At 40.4% G+C, this 14,261-nt stretch overlaps 1 protein-coding gene across 8 annotated transcripts in view; it reads right to left on the bottom strand.

Annotated features, from left to right (window-relative positions):
- Positions 1–253: 253 nt before the first annotated feature.
- The window catches only part of LOC115410175 (myosin phosphatase Rho interacting protein), a 46,729-nt gene continuing 32,721 nt past the window's right edge, over positions 254–14,261 (bottom strand). For 5 of the 8 annotated variants that reach the window (XM_030121659.1, XM_030121664.1, XM_030121662.1 and 2 more), the window contains 13 exons: positions 13,855–13,964; positions 13,669–13,707; positions 11,861–12,629; positions 11,159–11,275; positions 6,540–10,289; positions 5,796–5,943; positions 5,600–5,705; positions 4,442–4,601; positions 4,253–4,360; positions 4,080–4,166; positions 3,815–3,977; positions 3,546–3,631; positions 254–1,633 (listed from right to left, as the gene is read on the bottom strand). In XM_030121659.1, coding sequence (XP_029977519.1) covers positions 1,562–1,633; positions 3,546–3,631; positions 3,815–3,977; positions 4,080–4,166; positions 4,253–4,360; positions 4,442–4,601; positions 5,600–5,705; positions 5,796–5,943; positions 6,540–10,289; positions 11,159–11,275; positions 11,861–12,629; positions 13,669–13,707; positions 13,855–13,964 — 5,715 coding nt within the window. In that variant the 3' untranslated portion in view covers positions 254–1,561. Of the gene's footprint in view, positions 1,634–3,207; positions 3,291–3,545; positions 3,632–3,814; positions 3,978–4,079; positions 4,167–4,252; positions 4,361–4,441; positions 4,602–5,599; positions 5,706–5,795; positions 5,944–6,539; positions 10,290–11,158; positions 11,276–11,860; positions 12,630–13,668; positions 13,708–13,854; positions 13,965–14,261 lie in introns of all 8 variants that reach the window. The other 3 variants (XM_030121660.1, XM_030121665.1, XR_003934067.1) reach the window with 2 other exon arrangements.

The following is a 14,261-nucleotide window of genomic DNA, read 5'->3' as shown; positions in this document are numbered from 1 at the left end:
CTCAAAATGTACCATTCCATGAGCTCAGAAAGGCCTGTTTTGAGCTTCCATCCTTCAGTTTATGATAAGCATTCAACAATCGACTCATTTTGAGATAGTTATTCATAGATGAGCAGTAACTGGAAAAGTAACTGAACTTGTCATTCGCTAAAGGTGAGAAACATAGTAAAATAATAAGTATGTAATGGACTAGAAGTACCTCAGATTTGTTCTTGAGCTCCTAAATCAATGAGATGCAAAGATGAACACTCCAAAATGTCCAAACACTTCATTTATTTGACGTTATACATTCACATGAAAATAAAAAATATTCATATATATTTCATATAGAGCTAGTGAGCAAGGTACAAGTTTAAAACAAAACACAGAAGTTTTCTGTGTGGCATATATTATATACAAGGCGTGGTTTGAATACTATACAGTGTGTATCCATAGCTGCACAGGTTTTATGGATGTTTATATTCTTCACTCAGTTGAGGCACGACTAGATTTCAGTGAGAGGTCAGGGATTGGGCCAAGTGCTTCAAGACTGCCGCGTACAGTAAAACATTTCAATCTCAACACCTAAACAGTAGGACTTGCAAAGCAAAGCTTATTAGTGTAAAGAGAACCACACTAAAGCATAAAAGGAGGAAAATGAGGCAACATGATCATTCTGCAGTTAAAATTATACTGTACAGTCATGCAAAGTCCTAAATAGTATCAGCTTTTCTGAGATGATATTCTCACACCAAAGTCAAAACTGAGCAAACACAAATCCATGTTTTAGGAAACTTAAAAAAAAAAAAATCCAGTACCACTAACAAGTCACGTTTGTTCACTTAATTTGACAGAAGTCATGATGTTTGGTTGCACTGCAATAACTGACTTAAAGTCACTACACCAATTTTTGACAAATAAAAAAAGCTTCCTCAAGTAGTCAAGTGATAAGTGCAATCCCACTCCCGTTTCCCCCTTCACACAGACACACCATCTTTATAAAACTCTCATACATAAGCAAGTTAAGCGTCACATTGTTTTCCACTATCAATCAAACCATAGTTATAGTACAGCAGATGCCCCAACAATCAATAGCAAACCTTACTCTTACATATATCCAGTAGTTATGTACAACACAACTGGTGCAACATTAAACGCATTAAAAATTATTATTAGATATAGAAACTGTAACAATGATAAAATACAGCAGATACTTAAGTCATATTGGGAAATATATATTATTCATAATGTGTATTGCTGTCTGTTTTGGCATTTTGGAGAATCAGTAAAAAAAAAAAAAAAATGCTGTCATGAATCTCTCACAGCTTATCTTCACATCTCCAACTATTATGTAATGTGAAAGAAACCTTACACAGGATTGATTCAGTTGTTTTCTCATTAACTATAATAATAAATGATAACTTATCAGAGGCATGAAAGCAGCATGTCCAGGGTTAGGATGTGACATTGATGCATTTTTCTATTTCCTACATGAGTCTTACGCTAACGCCGGCGTGGTCGCCACAGTCTGACCAGAATCAGAGTCAGGAAAAGAGAAAAGAAAAGTTCGGATTGTTGATAATCAGATCTTTTTGGAATCTTTTGCCTCAAAAAGCTTCATGCGTTCCTGCACGGTTAGTCCTTCTTTCAGGCTCTGTAGACAGAAGAGAAGACAAAATGAAGGAGGCAACACGAAGGAGGAAGAGGAGAAACACACACCACAAAACCTGTCAGTAGATGTATTTCCATCCAGCTGTTTTAAAGGCATTTTCAGTTTGTGCAGTACTCTACATATGCAGGGTTTCTGCAGGTATCAGCAAATCTAATTTAATGCTTTTAATGCCCTTTTTAGTGCCACTTTAAACTAATTTAATGCCCATGTCCAACTGCAGATATAGTTTTATATATAGTTTTATGTCGATTTACCGTCGACGGGCTTTAACCAGGTTCCGAATAGTTCCTCTTCCAACCACTTCTGCTGAATCTTGCATTTTCCCATTTTTCCGACATCTGCTAATATTCCCACAGCACATTGCATTCCAAGTATCCAGTGTTATGACTTCATGTATCGGCTGTAAACAATAGCCAGTTAAAGGGTTCCGCCTGTCAATCAATCATCACACTATGCTTCTGACCAAAATTATTAATGTTTATATAATCAAAATAAATCGTTAATAACAATGCTTTTTTTTCCATCAAGTGCATTTAATTGTTTAATGCCTCTGGACATTAATGCTTTTTAATGCCATTGAAGGTCTTCATTTTCACAAAATCTATTTAATGACTTTTAATGCTTTTTAATGACCTGCAGAAACCCTGATATGGTAATAACAGTTTAGTAGAAATAGAAACATAGGTGTGTCCATGAATGGAAAATAACTGCATGTGTGGACCAATGAGGAGACCACAGACATGACAATCTGTAGAAAACAACACGAGACAAAGGTTCCAACAAACCCTGAAAGAGTCTGAAACAGCCTTGTATGATCCAGACCTGCAACTGTGTTCAGTTCAGGGACAAAAGGTGTCTGTGCACATGAAGGTTGGTGTGAAATGCCTATTATCATCTCCAAAATCAACAGCTGTGGTTGTATGTGATTGTATGAAACACTCCATCCAATGAGCAAACATTAAACCGCAATGATGGTGAAAAACAAGCTTTTAATATTTGCAACTCTAGCGGATGGAAACGAGCATAAATTTGTGATACCATTTGGATGGAAACTCGACTACTGTGTAATTGTGGTGTGTTGTAAGAGGCAGTTGTCGATTCCAGACATTTTTCTGCCCAGCTCGACAAAAGTGGTTAAACTGAAAATGTAGTCATGCGATTTAATAACACCAGACGAACTGTGGGTGCAGCAGACACAAACACATTCCACCAGAAAAGATTAAAAACACACAAGACAACGGTTATGGAACATTTTTAGAGTACAAAAACAAAATATGTTGCTGAAAATCACAGCTGTCGGTGCTCTACATGACGACCTCAGACCCCCAATATACTACAGGAACTGGACCCACTGCTCCGTTGAAGTGGACTACATCACAGTTAAACCATCCTTCCTAAAAACTGCTAACGCTCCCACCGGTGACATCAGCTGAGGGGTTGACGCTAGTAGTGGTGGTGCAGAAAGAAGTGGCTATGAAAAGGAGGTTCATGCGAGGACGGGTGGGGGAAGGGGATTGGGAGGGGGCATGCTTTGGTCTACATCATGCTATACCTACAGCTCATCTTGGGGCAGGGGTTGGAAGGGAATCACCCCACATTGGGAGTGTCAGCTATCCCATGAGACCTGTTCAGTGACGGACTGATGGACAAAGCAGACAGATGACAGGCTTACAGGACGGACAATCAGTCAAAACTTCCCCAACACTTTTCTGTCTGGCGGCTGAGTCACGACAAACCACAATTATAAATGTCTTCACAACAGAACCACATCACACAGGAAATGGTGCTGAAACGGTACATCGAGTTAACGGCACCAGAAATGTTGACTTTTAAACAAAATGCAACAAAGCTTACAAGAAAAAAATAAAAATCAGGGTAATTTAACTCGACTGACCTTTGACCTTAGGCCTCTTGATTGCTTGGAGGAGGATGACAGTTCTTTTTTCATGAAGTCTGGATTACTTTTGGATTTCATAATATCTGAAAATGAGAAAAAGCCACTTATATTATTAACACAGCAAATTTATTACAAATAAATAGACATTTTCTTAAACTTCAGTTACTAACTCATATTGAACTAAGTTGCAAAAAGACCAGTTTGAGCTTCAAAAGAGACAAAACTCTGAACTTTCGCTGTAACTCCATTCATATAGAACTACTAACCGTATCCAGATGTGACTGTTCCGTCCACAGTCCTCTCGCCTAAAGCTTCTGTGGCAATGAGTAATTTTTCCTTCAGTTTGCTGATGTCGCAGTCAGCTTTTGCTTTCACGATACTTAATTCTGTATAGATGTCCTTATATTTATCTGTGGCATATTTTTTGTCCTGTTCACACACAAAAAAAAAAAAAAAATCAGTGATTCAGTGTCTCAGTTTTAATGAGAAAATTAACTTGAACTCAATTGTGAGGCCACATTCAGTCTTTACCCTTAAAGCAGACTGCAGTTCATCTTTCAGAGAGTGGATTTCTTGTTTTAGATACTGAATCTCAGACTCTTTAATGCGAAGCAAAACCTAGCAGACAGAAAAAAAATACACTCAAATTAAAGAGCAGATTCTCACTGTGTGTGTGTGTGTAAGTGTGAGTGTGTTCCACATACCTCCAGTTCATACACATCTTTGCCTTGAGTGACAGGTGACATTGCGGTTTCCCCGCTGAAACAGGATCGCATTCGAGTGATCTCTACACTCAGTCTGTTATTTAGTTCCTGTTGGGCAACATTCGGTTGTTTTTCAACTGCGTATAGAAATGTGTTTGTATGTTTCAGTGCAGATGCATCTATTCAAACCTGGTTGTGAGCGTTTAGTTCCTGGTTCTCTCTCTGACACTGCCTGAGGGCCTGCCTCTCGGCCTCCAGCGCCTGGGCCAGGTGAGCGTTTTCCAGACACTTCTGAGAGTACTGCTCTGACAGCACCTCCAGTTCCCTCTGGATGGACTGCAGCTCCTCCCTGAAAAGGCAGATCATCATGACATCAACTGAAATTGTCATCTCATGAAGTACAGGGGTTGGACAAAATAATGGAAACACCTTCACCTCAAGATGATAATGCCCCAATCCATACAGCTAGAATTGTTAAAGTATGGCATGAGGAACATTCTAATGAAGTTGAGCATCTCGTATGGCCGGCACAGTCCCCAGACCTCAACATTATTGAGCATTTATGGTCAGTTTTAGAGATTCAAGTAAGACGTCGATTTCCACCGCCATCGTCTCTAAAAGAGTTGGAGGGTATTCTCACTGAAGAATGGCTTAAAATCCCTTTGGAAACAATTCACAAGTTGTATGAATCAATACCTCGGAGAATTGAGGCTGTAATTGCTGCAAAAGGCGGACCTACACCATATTAAATTATATTTTGTTGATTTTTTAAGGTGTTTCCATTATTTTGTCCAACCCCTGTAACTAATGCATTATATTATTTTCCATCCACAAACATCATGTAGTAGTGAATGTTCTAAAAGCCTGTCACACGAGGAAAGTAGACTATTGCACCTCATCTCAACTCAGTTAACAGGCTGAAGAAATCCCACACCTGACAGAAGGTTCTGGTGTTTTCAGGGAGTTAGGGGCCTCAAATATGTAAGATTATCTCAGACTCTCCTGCTCTTTTCTGTAGCTCAGAGGCAATATAATATCTCTCCTAACTGTGGAATATTGGCATCACATTTCCATAGTGGGATGAAGTGGAAACATCCATCTTAATATTTTGTTTTTAGTTTGAACAGAAAGGAGAGAGCTGCAAAAGGAAGGGTTCATTAAAGTGTTCATTAGATCATTATCTTTTTTAAAGCCTTTTGGTGGGGAATTCAGTCATATCTTTACTCCAATACCTCTGGTCTGATAGTAGGAAAAGTTATTTAGAAACATCAGTAAAAACTGTCAAAAGCTTCTTTCACACACTTGAAGAGCAACAAAAAACAAGATGTTTTCTTTGAAAAAACATACTCGTATTGCAGGCGAAGCTCATCAATGTCAGAGTTCAGGCCACTCAGTTGGGAGCGCTGGGTCTTCTCCAGCTCCTCCTTGTGTGCATTCTTCATAGCTTCAATAGCTACAGTAAATGTAGATGAGAAAGGTTTAATATTATTGATGACATTCAGGGTAGAATGGTTAACTTTGGTGCTTCATCTGGTTTCATTACCAGCAATTGTGGCAGCGGTTTCCTCAGCCAGTAACCTCTCTCGCTCCTCCATAAGTTTGGAAATCTCCCTCTGATGCTGCCTCTGGAGGTCGTCGATCACCTTCTGGTGAGTTTCTTCCATTGCAGCAAAGCCACGTTCACACGTGGCCTAGGGAATGAAAGGATCCATCTACTATCAGACTTACCGTTGATATTGTGTTGATATTGTAAATTCAGTGCAATATCTATGACTAGATTATCAAGCTACACAGTGTGTCATGCAAAATCAGTAGTAGAAGCCATGCAAGTTTTTTTATGCTCTGTAGCTCAGCTATGTTAGTAAGAAAAGTTAAAGCAGTGAAAAATCTATTGCAGAAAGGTCAATTTTGCCACCTGAAAGATTATTCACTTTATTCTTCTATGAGGGAAATGGTGTGTTTACTGATATTTAAAGTACAGAGAATATGAGACATGGACTTTTTTTCATTTGTTGAAATATATTAATTGTTTGTGATGTCATGAGCCAATCCACACAGTGAGGAGTTTTTTCAAAGAAAACTCTGGCTAAATTTATTAATTTTCATGATTAAAATCTTGTGTTGAGTGTTGACATTACACCATTTCCCAATTCCAAATCCTTGTGAATATTAATAGAGTGAAAATGGAAGCTACAAAGTAATTTGCATGTGAAATTTGTGAACTACATTCACTAAATCTATACGTCCTATATACTAAATCACTAAAATAAAATTAAAGAGCAAAAACCTTAAGACTTTCAAAGTCTCTCTGGTATTTCTCTCTTAGGCTGGCCACATCTCCTTCCAGGTGCTTGTTCTCCAGTTCGTCCCTCATGGTGTTCATCTGAGTCTCCAGCTCCTGGACCCTGTCCTTCAGAACCACCATGGAGTCCACCTCTGACATGGTCTGTGCATCCATCCCCTTCCCCTGCTCCTCCTCTTCCATTGGTGTCGTCTTATCACAGTGAATTGAGTCACAAACCTCTAGATCCTTTTTGTCCCGATGATGCTCTTGGACACGTTGAAGGTTGTCCATATATTGGGAGTGTAACCTTTCAATCTCCTCTTTGTGGATGTGCTGAAGCTCACAGATCCTCTGCTCAAACTGTTCCTCCAGTTTCCTCACATGACTCTCATGCCGTTCCTCCATGGTGTCCATGTCCACAAGCAGAACTTCCAACTTCCGCTGGCTGTCTGCTGTGGTCTCCATGAGCGCCATCTCTGTAGATGTACGGCCCTCCTCTGCTTGGCTCAGCTCTTTTTTGTGCCTTTGCTTCAGTTCTTCAGTCTCCTTCTGAAAATGCTCCTCCAGGAGAGACAGATGTTCCTGCTGCTGGGAAAGCTGGTTTACACGTTGGCTGATCTCATTTTTAAGCGTTTGGTTCTCCTTTTGGAGAGTAGTCAGTGTTTGTGTGAAGTTCTGTCGCTCCTCCTGCAGTGATGTTTCATATTTCTCTTGGATGGCACTGACATTGCGAGCATGCTGCTGGACAAGAGCATCCATGTTCTGCCCTGCCTGTTTACACCAGCCCAAGTCCTGTTCGTGCATGGCCCGTAACCTGCATGCCACATAAGCCACTTGGGCCTGGATAAGGGCCTCACGCATACAAAGAGAAGTACTAGTGAAGGTTTGTGATGTCTGGTGACCCAGAAGTGCATGGATCATTTTAGCTAGTTCAGGATGGTTGCCACCACTTTCTATCTCTTGAGCATACTGGTTTAAAATTGCTGCCTGTCTCTGCAGCTCAAGAGCCAGGCTGTCATGTGCATTTTGCAGCGACTGAATAGACTCCACACCACAAGAGGGCATTTGTCCAGCCAAGTGTCTGTCTACGATTTCCTCAGCCATGTCTCTAGCCTCATCCACTTCGATCTGCTCCATATACGGAGCAAGTTCAGGAGGGCGAATGTCAGCTAACTTTTGTTTGCCAAAGCCAAAGTTCTTTTTGACTTCTTTGATGACATTTTTCAAATCAGGCCTTTTGGAAGCATCAATAATTGCTTTCAAAGCCAATTCCCTTTGCTGGAGGTTATTATGGGCTTCAGATAACTCCCTTTTTAGTATTCTGAGTTTCTCTTCATAGCAAAGTTTAAGGTTTTGAATTGAATAGGTTAGTTCTGCTTTAATGAAGGTGTTTAATATAACTGTGCCATCCAAACCTACATCAAGTGAAACACTTTTAGACTCTTTTGATTTAGCATCATCTGTGTATTCATACTGCATTTCAACTTTCTCCATTTCTTTCCAGAAGGCACTCTCTAACATCAACTTCTTGGTCAAGACATCAGCATAAACTATAGCCAAGCAATCTTTATCACTCTTTTTGATGTTCTCTATATCTTCCCATATCTCAGACAGAGACTGTAGGAGGTCAGACTTTGAAGTCTGTATTAATAAAGCCATCTTGTTCAACACTACTGCTTCAAAAGACAAGATTTTGGCAAAGAGGTGCATGGCTTCGTTATCTAGAGACTCTGGGGTTTGATTGTGAGGGATAACTAGTGAGTGCTCTTCAATGGCCTTTTGTCCTTGTTGGATGTACAACGATGCATTAAACAAATCACTCTCTATCTCTGACAGTGAATGTAGCTGTGAATCAGTAGTATCATGAGAACCACTGAGAATAGCCCTCACTTTCTTTCTACTGTTCTCCACACATACCATTGCCTTGGCATAATGCTTATCGGCAGAAATAATCTGAGTCCCACTTTCACAACTAATGTCTTTTTCTGTGCATGGTTTTTTTTCTCTCATGTTAACATCAGTGTTGGATGAGTCTTCTACTTTGGTTGATCGTTGCCCTTCAAGATTCTGAGTGAGGTTTCTTAATTTATCCTCAGTAGCAAGTAATTTAGACTCTAGAGCATGTATAATAGAGATAAACTTCTCTGGGTCACTTGTGTGAGTGAAAGTGATATCAGAGGAGATGTTTCCTTCACTTAGATGGACATCTTCATTTATATCTTGGCTTGTTTTTTGTGTTGAGTCTCCTACTGTTTCAGGACCTTCTAAGCTGATGTATTTTTGGCACTGAATACTGGAAAAACGTATCCTTGGTCTTTTAGCCTGAGACTCCTTATCATCTGAGGAGCTCTGTGTCTTGGATGAATTGTCAGAAGAAGGTGAGAGTTCTGTATTTGGTGATAAAGAGCCTGATGTATTGACTCTTCCCTTCATGCATTGTTCTGGAATTTGTTCCCTTTCCATGCGTAGATCAGCATAGCCCAACTGCAGGGCATTGAGGTGTTGTTCTAGCTCTGCAATGCGGTCCTCTGCAACCACAAGCTTGGCTTTCAGATCCTTCTCTGCATTACAAGGTTCAAACTTCTCAGAGAGGCTTTGACTCATCTGACACAGAAGCTCCTCCTTAGCTTGCAACTTTTGTTCAGTTTCCTCTAAACTGTTGCCAAGAGCTGTCATCTTAACAAATGCTTCTTTTAAGTCCTGCTCTTTGCGTTCCATTAACCTCTCATACATTTCCTTTGTCTGGTGAATCTCTTCCTCTTTTTCCCTTAGAAACTGACTCATTTTCTGGAACTCTTCAGTAGCCCTCTCATATGAGTGCTCTAGGGTGTAGTAATCAGCCTCTTCTGTCTCCAAACGGTTGCGGAGCTTGTTCACCTCACGATCTGCCTCTGCAATCTGGTTGACAAGTTCCTGACAGTGACAAGTCAGCCGGCTTTTCTCTTCCTCTAGCCTGCGTACACTTTCCCGTAGTGACTCAACCATGTCAGTCTTATGGACCAGCTCTTCTTGTAACTTCAGCATTTCCTCTCTGCATTCCTGCCCTCCTGAGGTTTGCCTGCCCCTTAACAGGGCCTCCACTTGCTGCTCAGCCTCCAGCAGTCTGTCCTCCATCTCTTTTCGTGCAGTTTCAGCCTCTGCTAATCGTCTACACAGATTCTGTTTTTCTCTCTCATGACTGTCTTGCATACTAAGCTGTTCTTTCTTCAAGCGTTCTTCCTTCAGAGCCTGACCCTCTTCAGTAGCACTTAGTCGGGCGGTTACTTCTTGTAGCCTGTCCTGTAGTCTCTGTATCTCTCTTATGTGGTCTCGCTGTAAGGCCTGTTGGTGCTCCAGGTGCCTAAGGGCTTGGTTCCTTTCTAAAAGACTGGCCTCGACTTCTCTGAGTCTATCTTCACTGTCTTTCAGTTGAGCTCTTAGGGTGGTCTCACTACGTCCATATTCCTCCTCTTGTTCCCTTGAACGCTCTTGTTCTAGCTTGAGCTCATTCCGCATACGCGCCACAGATTGTTCACTTGCTAAAATTTCTGCCATTGCAGATGCCAGTTTAGCTTGAAGGGCCTGAATATCACCCTCGTGTCGTTCTACTGCATCCTGGGCTTCGGTGTAGCTTCTCTTGAGTGATCGAATCTGCTGTTGGGCAATGTCTTGTTTGCGCTTCTGCGATTCCAATTCCCCCTGCAAATCTTGGTTAAGTCTGTGTAAGCGTTGCCAGGGCGCTCTATGTGGTGAAGAGGAAGGGGGTGTTGCACTCTTGAAAAAGATTGATGAGATAGTTTCATTAATGACAACACCTTACTTCTACCATATACGGAGAACCACATCTCAGGAGTTACCAGGAAAATAAGTTTTCTTGCTTGTGGACATCAATTTGGGTTTTGTTGAGCTTTTTTTTTCTAATCCAAACTTCCACTGTGCTTTTTCAAAGATGACTTGAAATTGAAGATTAATATATACTCACCTCTATCCAATATCAAAGAGGAACAAAACAAAACTCAGTGGGCATCTTACATGGTAATTTTAAAATAAAAATATTCTTCAAAATAAACATGATGATGTAATACAACAGAAAAAGTAGGTGATTATTTCATGTATTAACTTAAAAGTACACACAGTAAAAAAGCAATTAGAAAACACCAAAAAGCATGCAAAAATCAAGCTTGCAAAGGACACAGAAGAAGCACAGATGAAGAAAAAGCCCAGTGCAAAGCTTCTTGATCAAGTTTCTTACCTCAAGCATCGGTTCAAATCAATTATTTTCCCAGGAGATGTGAAACTCCGTAAAAACAGTTAGTGTTAAAATCATGCTAAGAACACCACAACCATGCGTTTCAGTTTTAGGAAACAAGCACCCACACCTGTTAGTGACATTTCTTACAAGGTTAAAGTAGCCACATATAAATCCCATCGTTCATGAGCAATAAGATTGTATGTGAAAGACAATTCACCGTTCATTAAATGGCACAGTCTTAAAATAATGCATGTTTGCCCAGTACAAGTACTTTATCTTCCAAACCTTACATACTTTTTTAATTATTGTATGTGGCTCAAAATTTACTACTAGAAAAAATCCTTGTCAAAGTGTTTGTAATATACTTATGGTTGATAGATGAATATAATACCTGTAACACATATCCCTCTCTGGCATTCTGTTCTCTTCCTAGTGCATCTTCCAACTGCTCTTTTAAAAGGTTGTTCTGCTTTTGAAGTCGGTCCAGCTCCTTCTGCTTCTGTCCCAACTGAAAAAAGAAATAAATAATAATAAGTGATGCTAGGCACAACAAACCCTGCCCCCTGCACGTATTGTAGCTTATTTTGGCATTGATCCAGATGGCGTCAAGTCTACGCATGGGGTGATGTCAGCGTATCAATTGCCTCTATATATGTGTCAAGTCTGAAGTAAATTGAAACAAAATTGATGTTTTATAGACATTTGAAATTTTGCCCATTATAAGCAAATGGGAGAAGAAAAAAAGATTTAAACTAAAAAAGCACTTGGAGAGCGCAGACCTCCGCCAAAGCAGATCAGCCATCCCCCCTAATCACCACTAAAATTTAATCATTTGTTCCTTGTGGCAGTATCAACATTTCCTGAAAATTGCATCAAAATCTGTTCATAACTTTTTGAGTTATCTTGCTAACAGACAAACAGACAAGACAAACAAACCCCAATGCAAACATAACCTCTTTGGCGGTGGTAAAAATTCATAAAAAATTTTTAACTTTAACCTACTTTCCCCAAAATGTAATGACATCTATTCTGGGTTCTATTCTGGGTCACTGGCAAAAAACGCAATTTATATGATCATGGTTAAGAAACACACCTCTTTGTCCAGCAGTGCAGCGAGCTCATGTGCAGGCAGCCTCTCTGAGTTAGAAGTTGTGGTGATCGGCACTTGCTTCTCTTCTCTTAAAGGTGTTGTCTCCACCTGATGCCAGCGCTGCTCAATTTCTTCCCGGACATCAGAGGTTTTATTGTCCCGTTTGTCTTCACCAGCAGTGTGCATGGCCACAGGGTGGTCTACTTCCATCTTTCCTTGCTCTTGGCATTCAGTGGCAGGTGACTGCACTGCCGGGACAGTGTTCAGTGTGGATGTAACGCTAACAGTAAAGGTATTTGGCTTGTGGATTGTAGTGGTTGTGTTATGTGGAGAAATTCCCTTCCTAACACACTCTTTTCCTACTTCTTCTGTGATAGAAGGTGGCTGAGCACCTGATACAGAAGACGTGTGGAGGGAGGAGGTAGAGACAGGAGAAGATGCTAAAGAGGAAGGGGAAGAGGAGGGAGAACAATATGAAGAAGTTGTAGAGAATGAGGAACTGAGGTCAACTGTGTCCGCTCTCTCCTTTGGAGGCTTTTCTGTCTGTTGCATTTTAAATTCAGACCAGTCAAATGTCTTGGAACGGCCCTCTCGCCGGCGCTCACGAACCCGACTTTTACGTGGCTCCGAGGGTGGGGCAGATGCATTGTTACCACTTGGCTGCCTGTGGGCATCAGTCTTGGTTGCATCAGGACTGGGATTTGGCTCAAGGGTGGCCTGTGGACTTGGCTCCAGCATCACTTGGGCTTTTATCTTTTCGTCAGGAATGGACCTGAATGAAATGTACACAAAATCACAACAAATATAAATAATATGCAGAACGTGATTGTGGATTTTCCATTCTATTAGTTCAAACTACTACACATCTACATAAAGGTTTACTAGACAACAAAAATATGCATTCCACTTGTGGCACTGCAGCATCATTTAACTGTGCATTTAAAAGCATGGTTAAAACATATGTGAAGCATTAATATGAGGACACTTGAGGCACACTGTGCACAGGCCTGAAAGCAGCTTTGGCATTTACAGGTATGATCAGTAGCAAGCCTAATGGCAGATGCCTGCTTTTACTTACTTTAATACTGTTTTTATATATATATATATATATATATATATATATATATATATATATATATATATATATATATATATATATATATATAGGCTGTAAATTACAATTTTGAGTGTTAGGGGAAAGGACAATTATTAAAAAAAAAAAAAAAAAAAAAGAGACCTGAGGGAATAATCTATTTTCATCATTTTGTGTGGAGGTGTCAGAAAGTGTGAGTAAGGGGAAAATGAGAAGGGACAGAGCTCAAGGATGACAGGGAGGTGTCTGTGAGGCGACTGCAGGAATGCCAAAAATATCACACATTCTCCCCTTGGAGAGAGCGGCCCAGGAGACACACCGGCAGAGTAAAGTGTGTGACTCAGTAAATACAAGTCAAAGCCTGTATATAGAATATGTCACATTGATGAGCTATCTCACAGTTACGGAACAAAACAGATCCTCATTCCCCAGATCTTCTCTATACAGTCAAGAAGTTTTGTACTTAGATTGTGATTATTCTGAGCTCTGATGTCTTAAAATCAGCCTCTACTTCTGCTACAGAAAATGCAAGTTACTTGCACTTTGCTGCTGTGATTGCAGTAGGTGTCTCTACAGTGGCACAACTGACAGGGAGACATTACTCAACAATCACATGACATAGAGAAGGACGACAAACACGCTGGGGCTGACATTGCTGAGCAATTACATCACTGTTTGAGGAGGGGGAGATACGTATTCAACACACAAGCACTCCAACCTGGGCTTCAGAACGGATAGTTTCAGAGAGATGTTTTTCCTGGAAGCAGGTTGTAAATACCGGTTGAGGGAGGAAGAGAAAGAGGAAAGAGAGGGTGAGGAGGAGAGACGGATTTAGATAAAATGAGTGAGAAAAGCTGGTATTATATATGCCACTGCTTATGTGTTGAGCCTCTTTGGGTATTACCGAGTGACATCAGGGGCAATAGTAGGTCGCACATTCTTCATGATGGCCTGAATCCAGTTGCGACGGATTCCAGAGGTCATTGCTGACAGGGTGCATGCTCCCTCTTTACACTGAAAACAGGCAAGCATGACATGGATGAGATAACAGGTAGCTTAAAATACCATTTTGACATGCAAAAAAATGAAATGAATGGATGTTTTTCTACAAGCTAAAGGCAAAATTAAAACAGGATATGTGCCTATATAATTTCCAAATGAATGCAAGACATATCCTGGTTTAGTAGACAGGCTCTGAAGAATACATCTTACTATTAGAAGAGTAAATGTTTAAGGGGAAAAGCCCTTTTATGACCTAACGATCAGTTTAATTTAGAATGAAAAAATTTTCTATTTACCAGATGACCAGAT

Source organism: Sphaeramia orbicularis, chromosome 19, assembly GCF_902148855.1.
Source record: "Sphaeramia orbicularis chromosome 19, fSphaOr1.1, whole genome shotgun sequence".
Lineage (NCBI taxonomy): Eukaryota > Metazoa > Chordata > Actinopteri > Kurtiformes > Apogonidae > Sphaeramia > Sphaeramia orbicularis.
The sequence above is the reverse complement of the archived record's forward strand: the minus strand, read 5'-3'. Positions and strand labels throughout refer to the sequence as shown.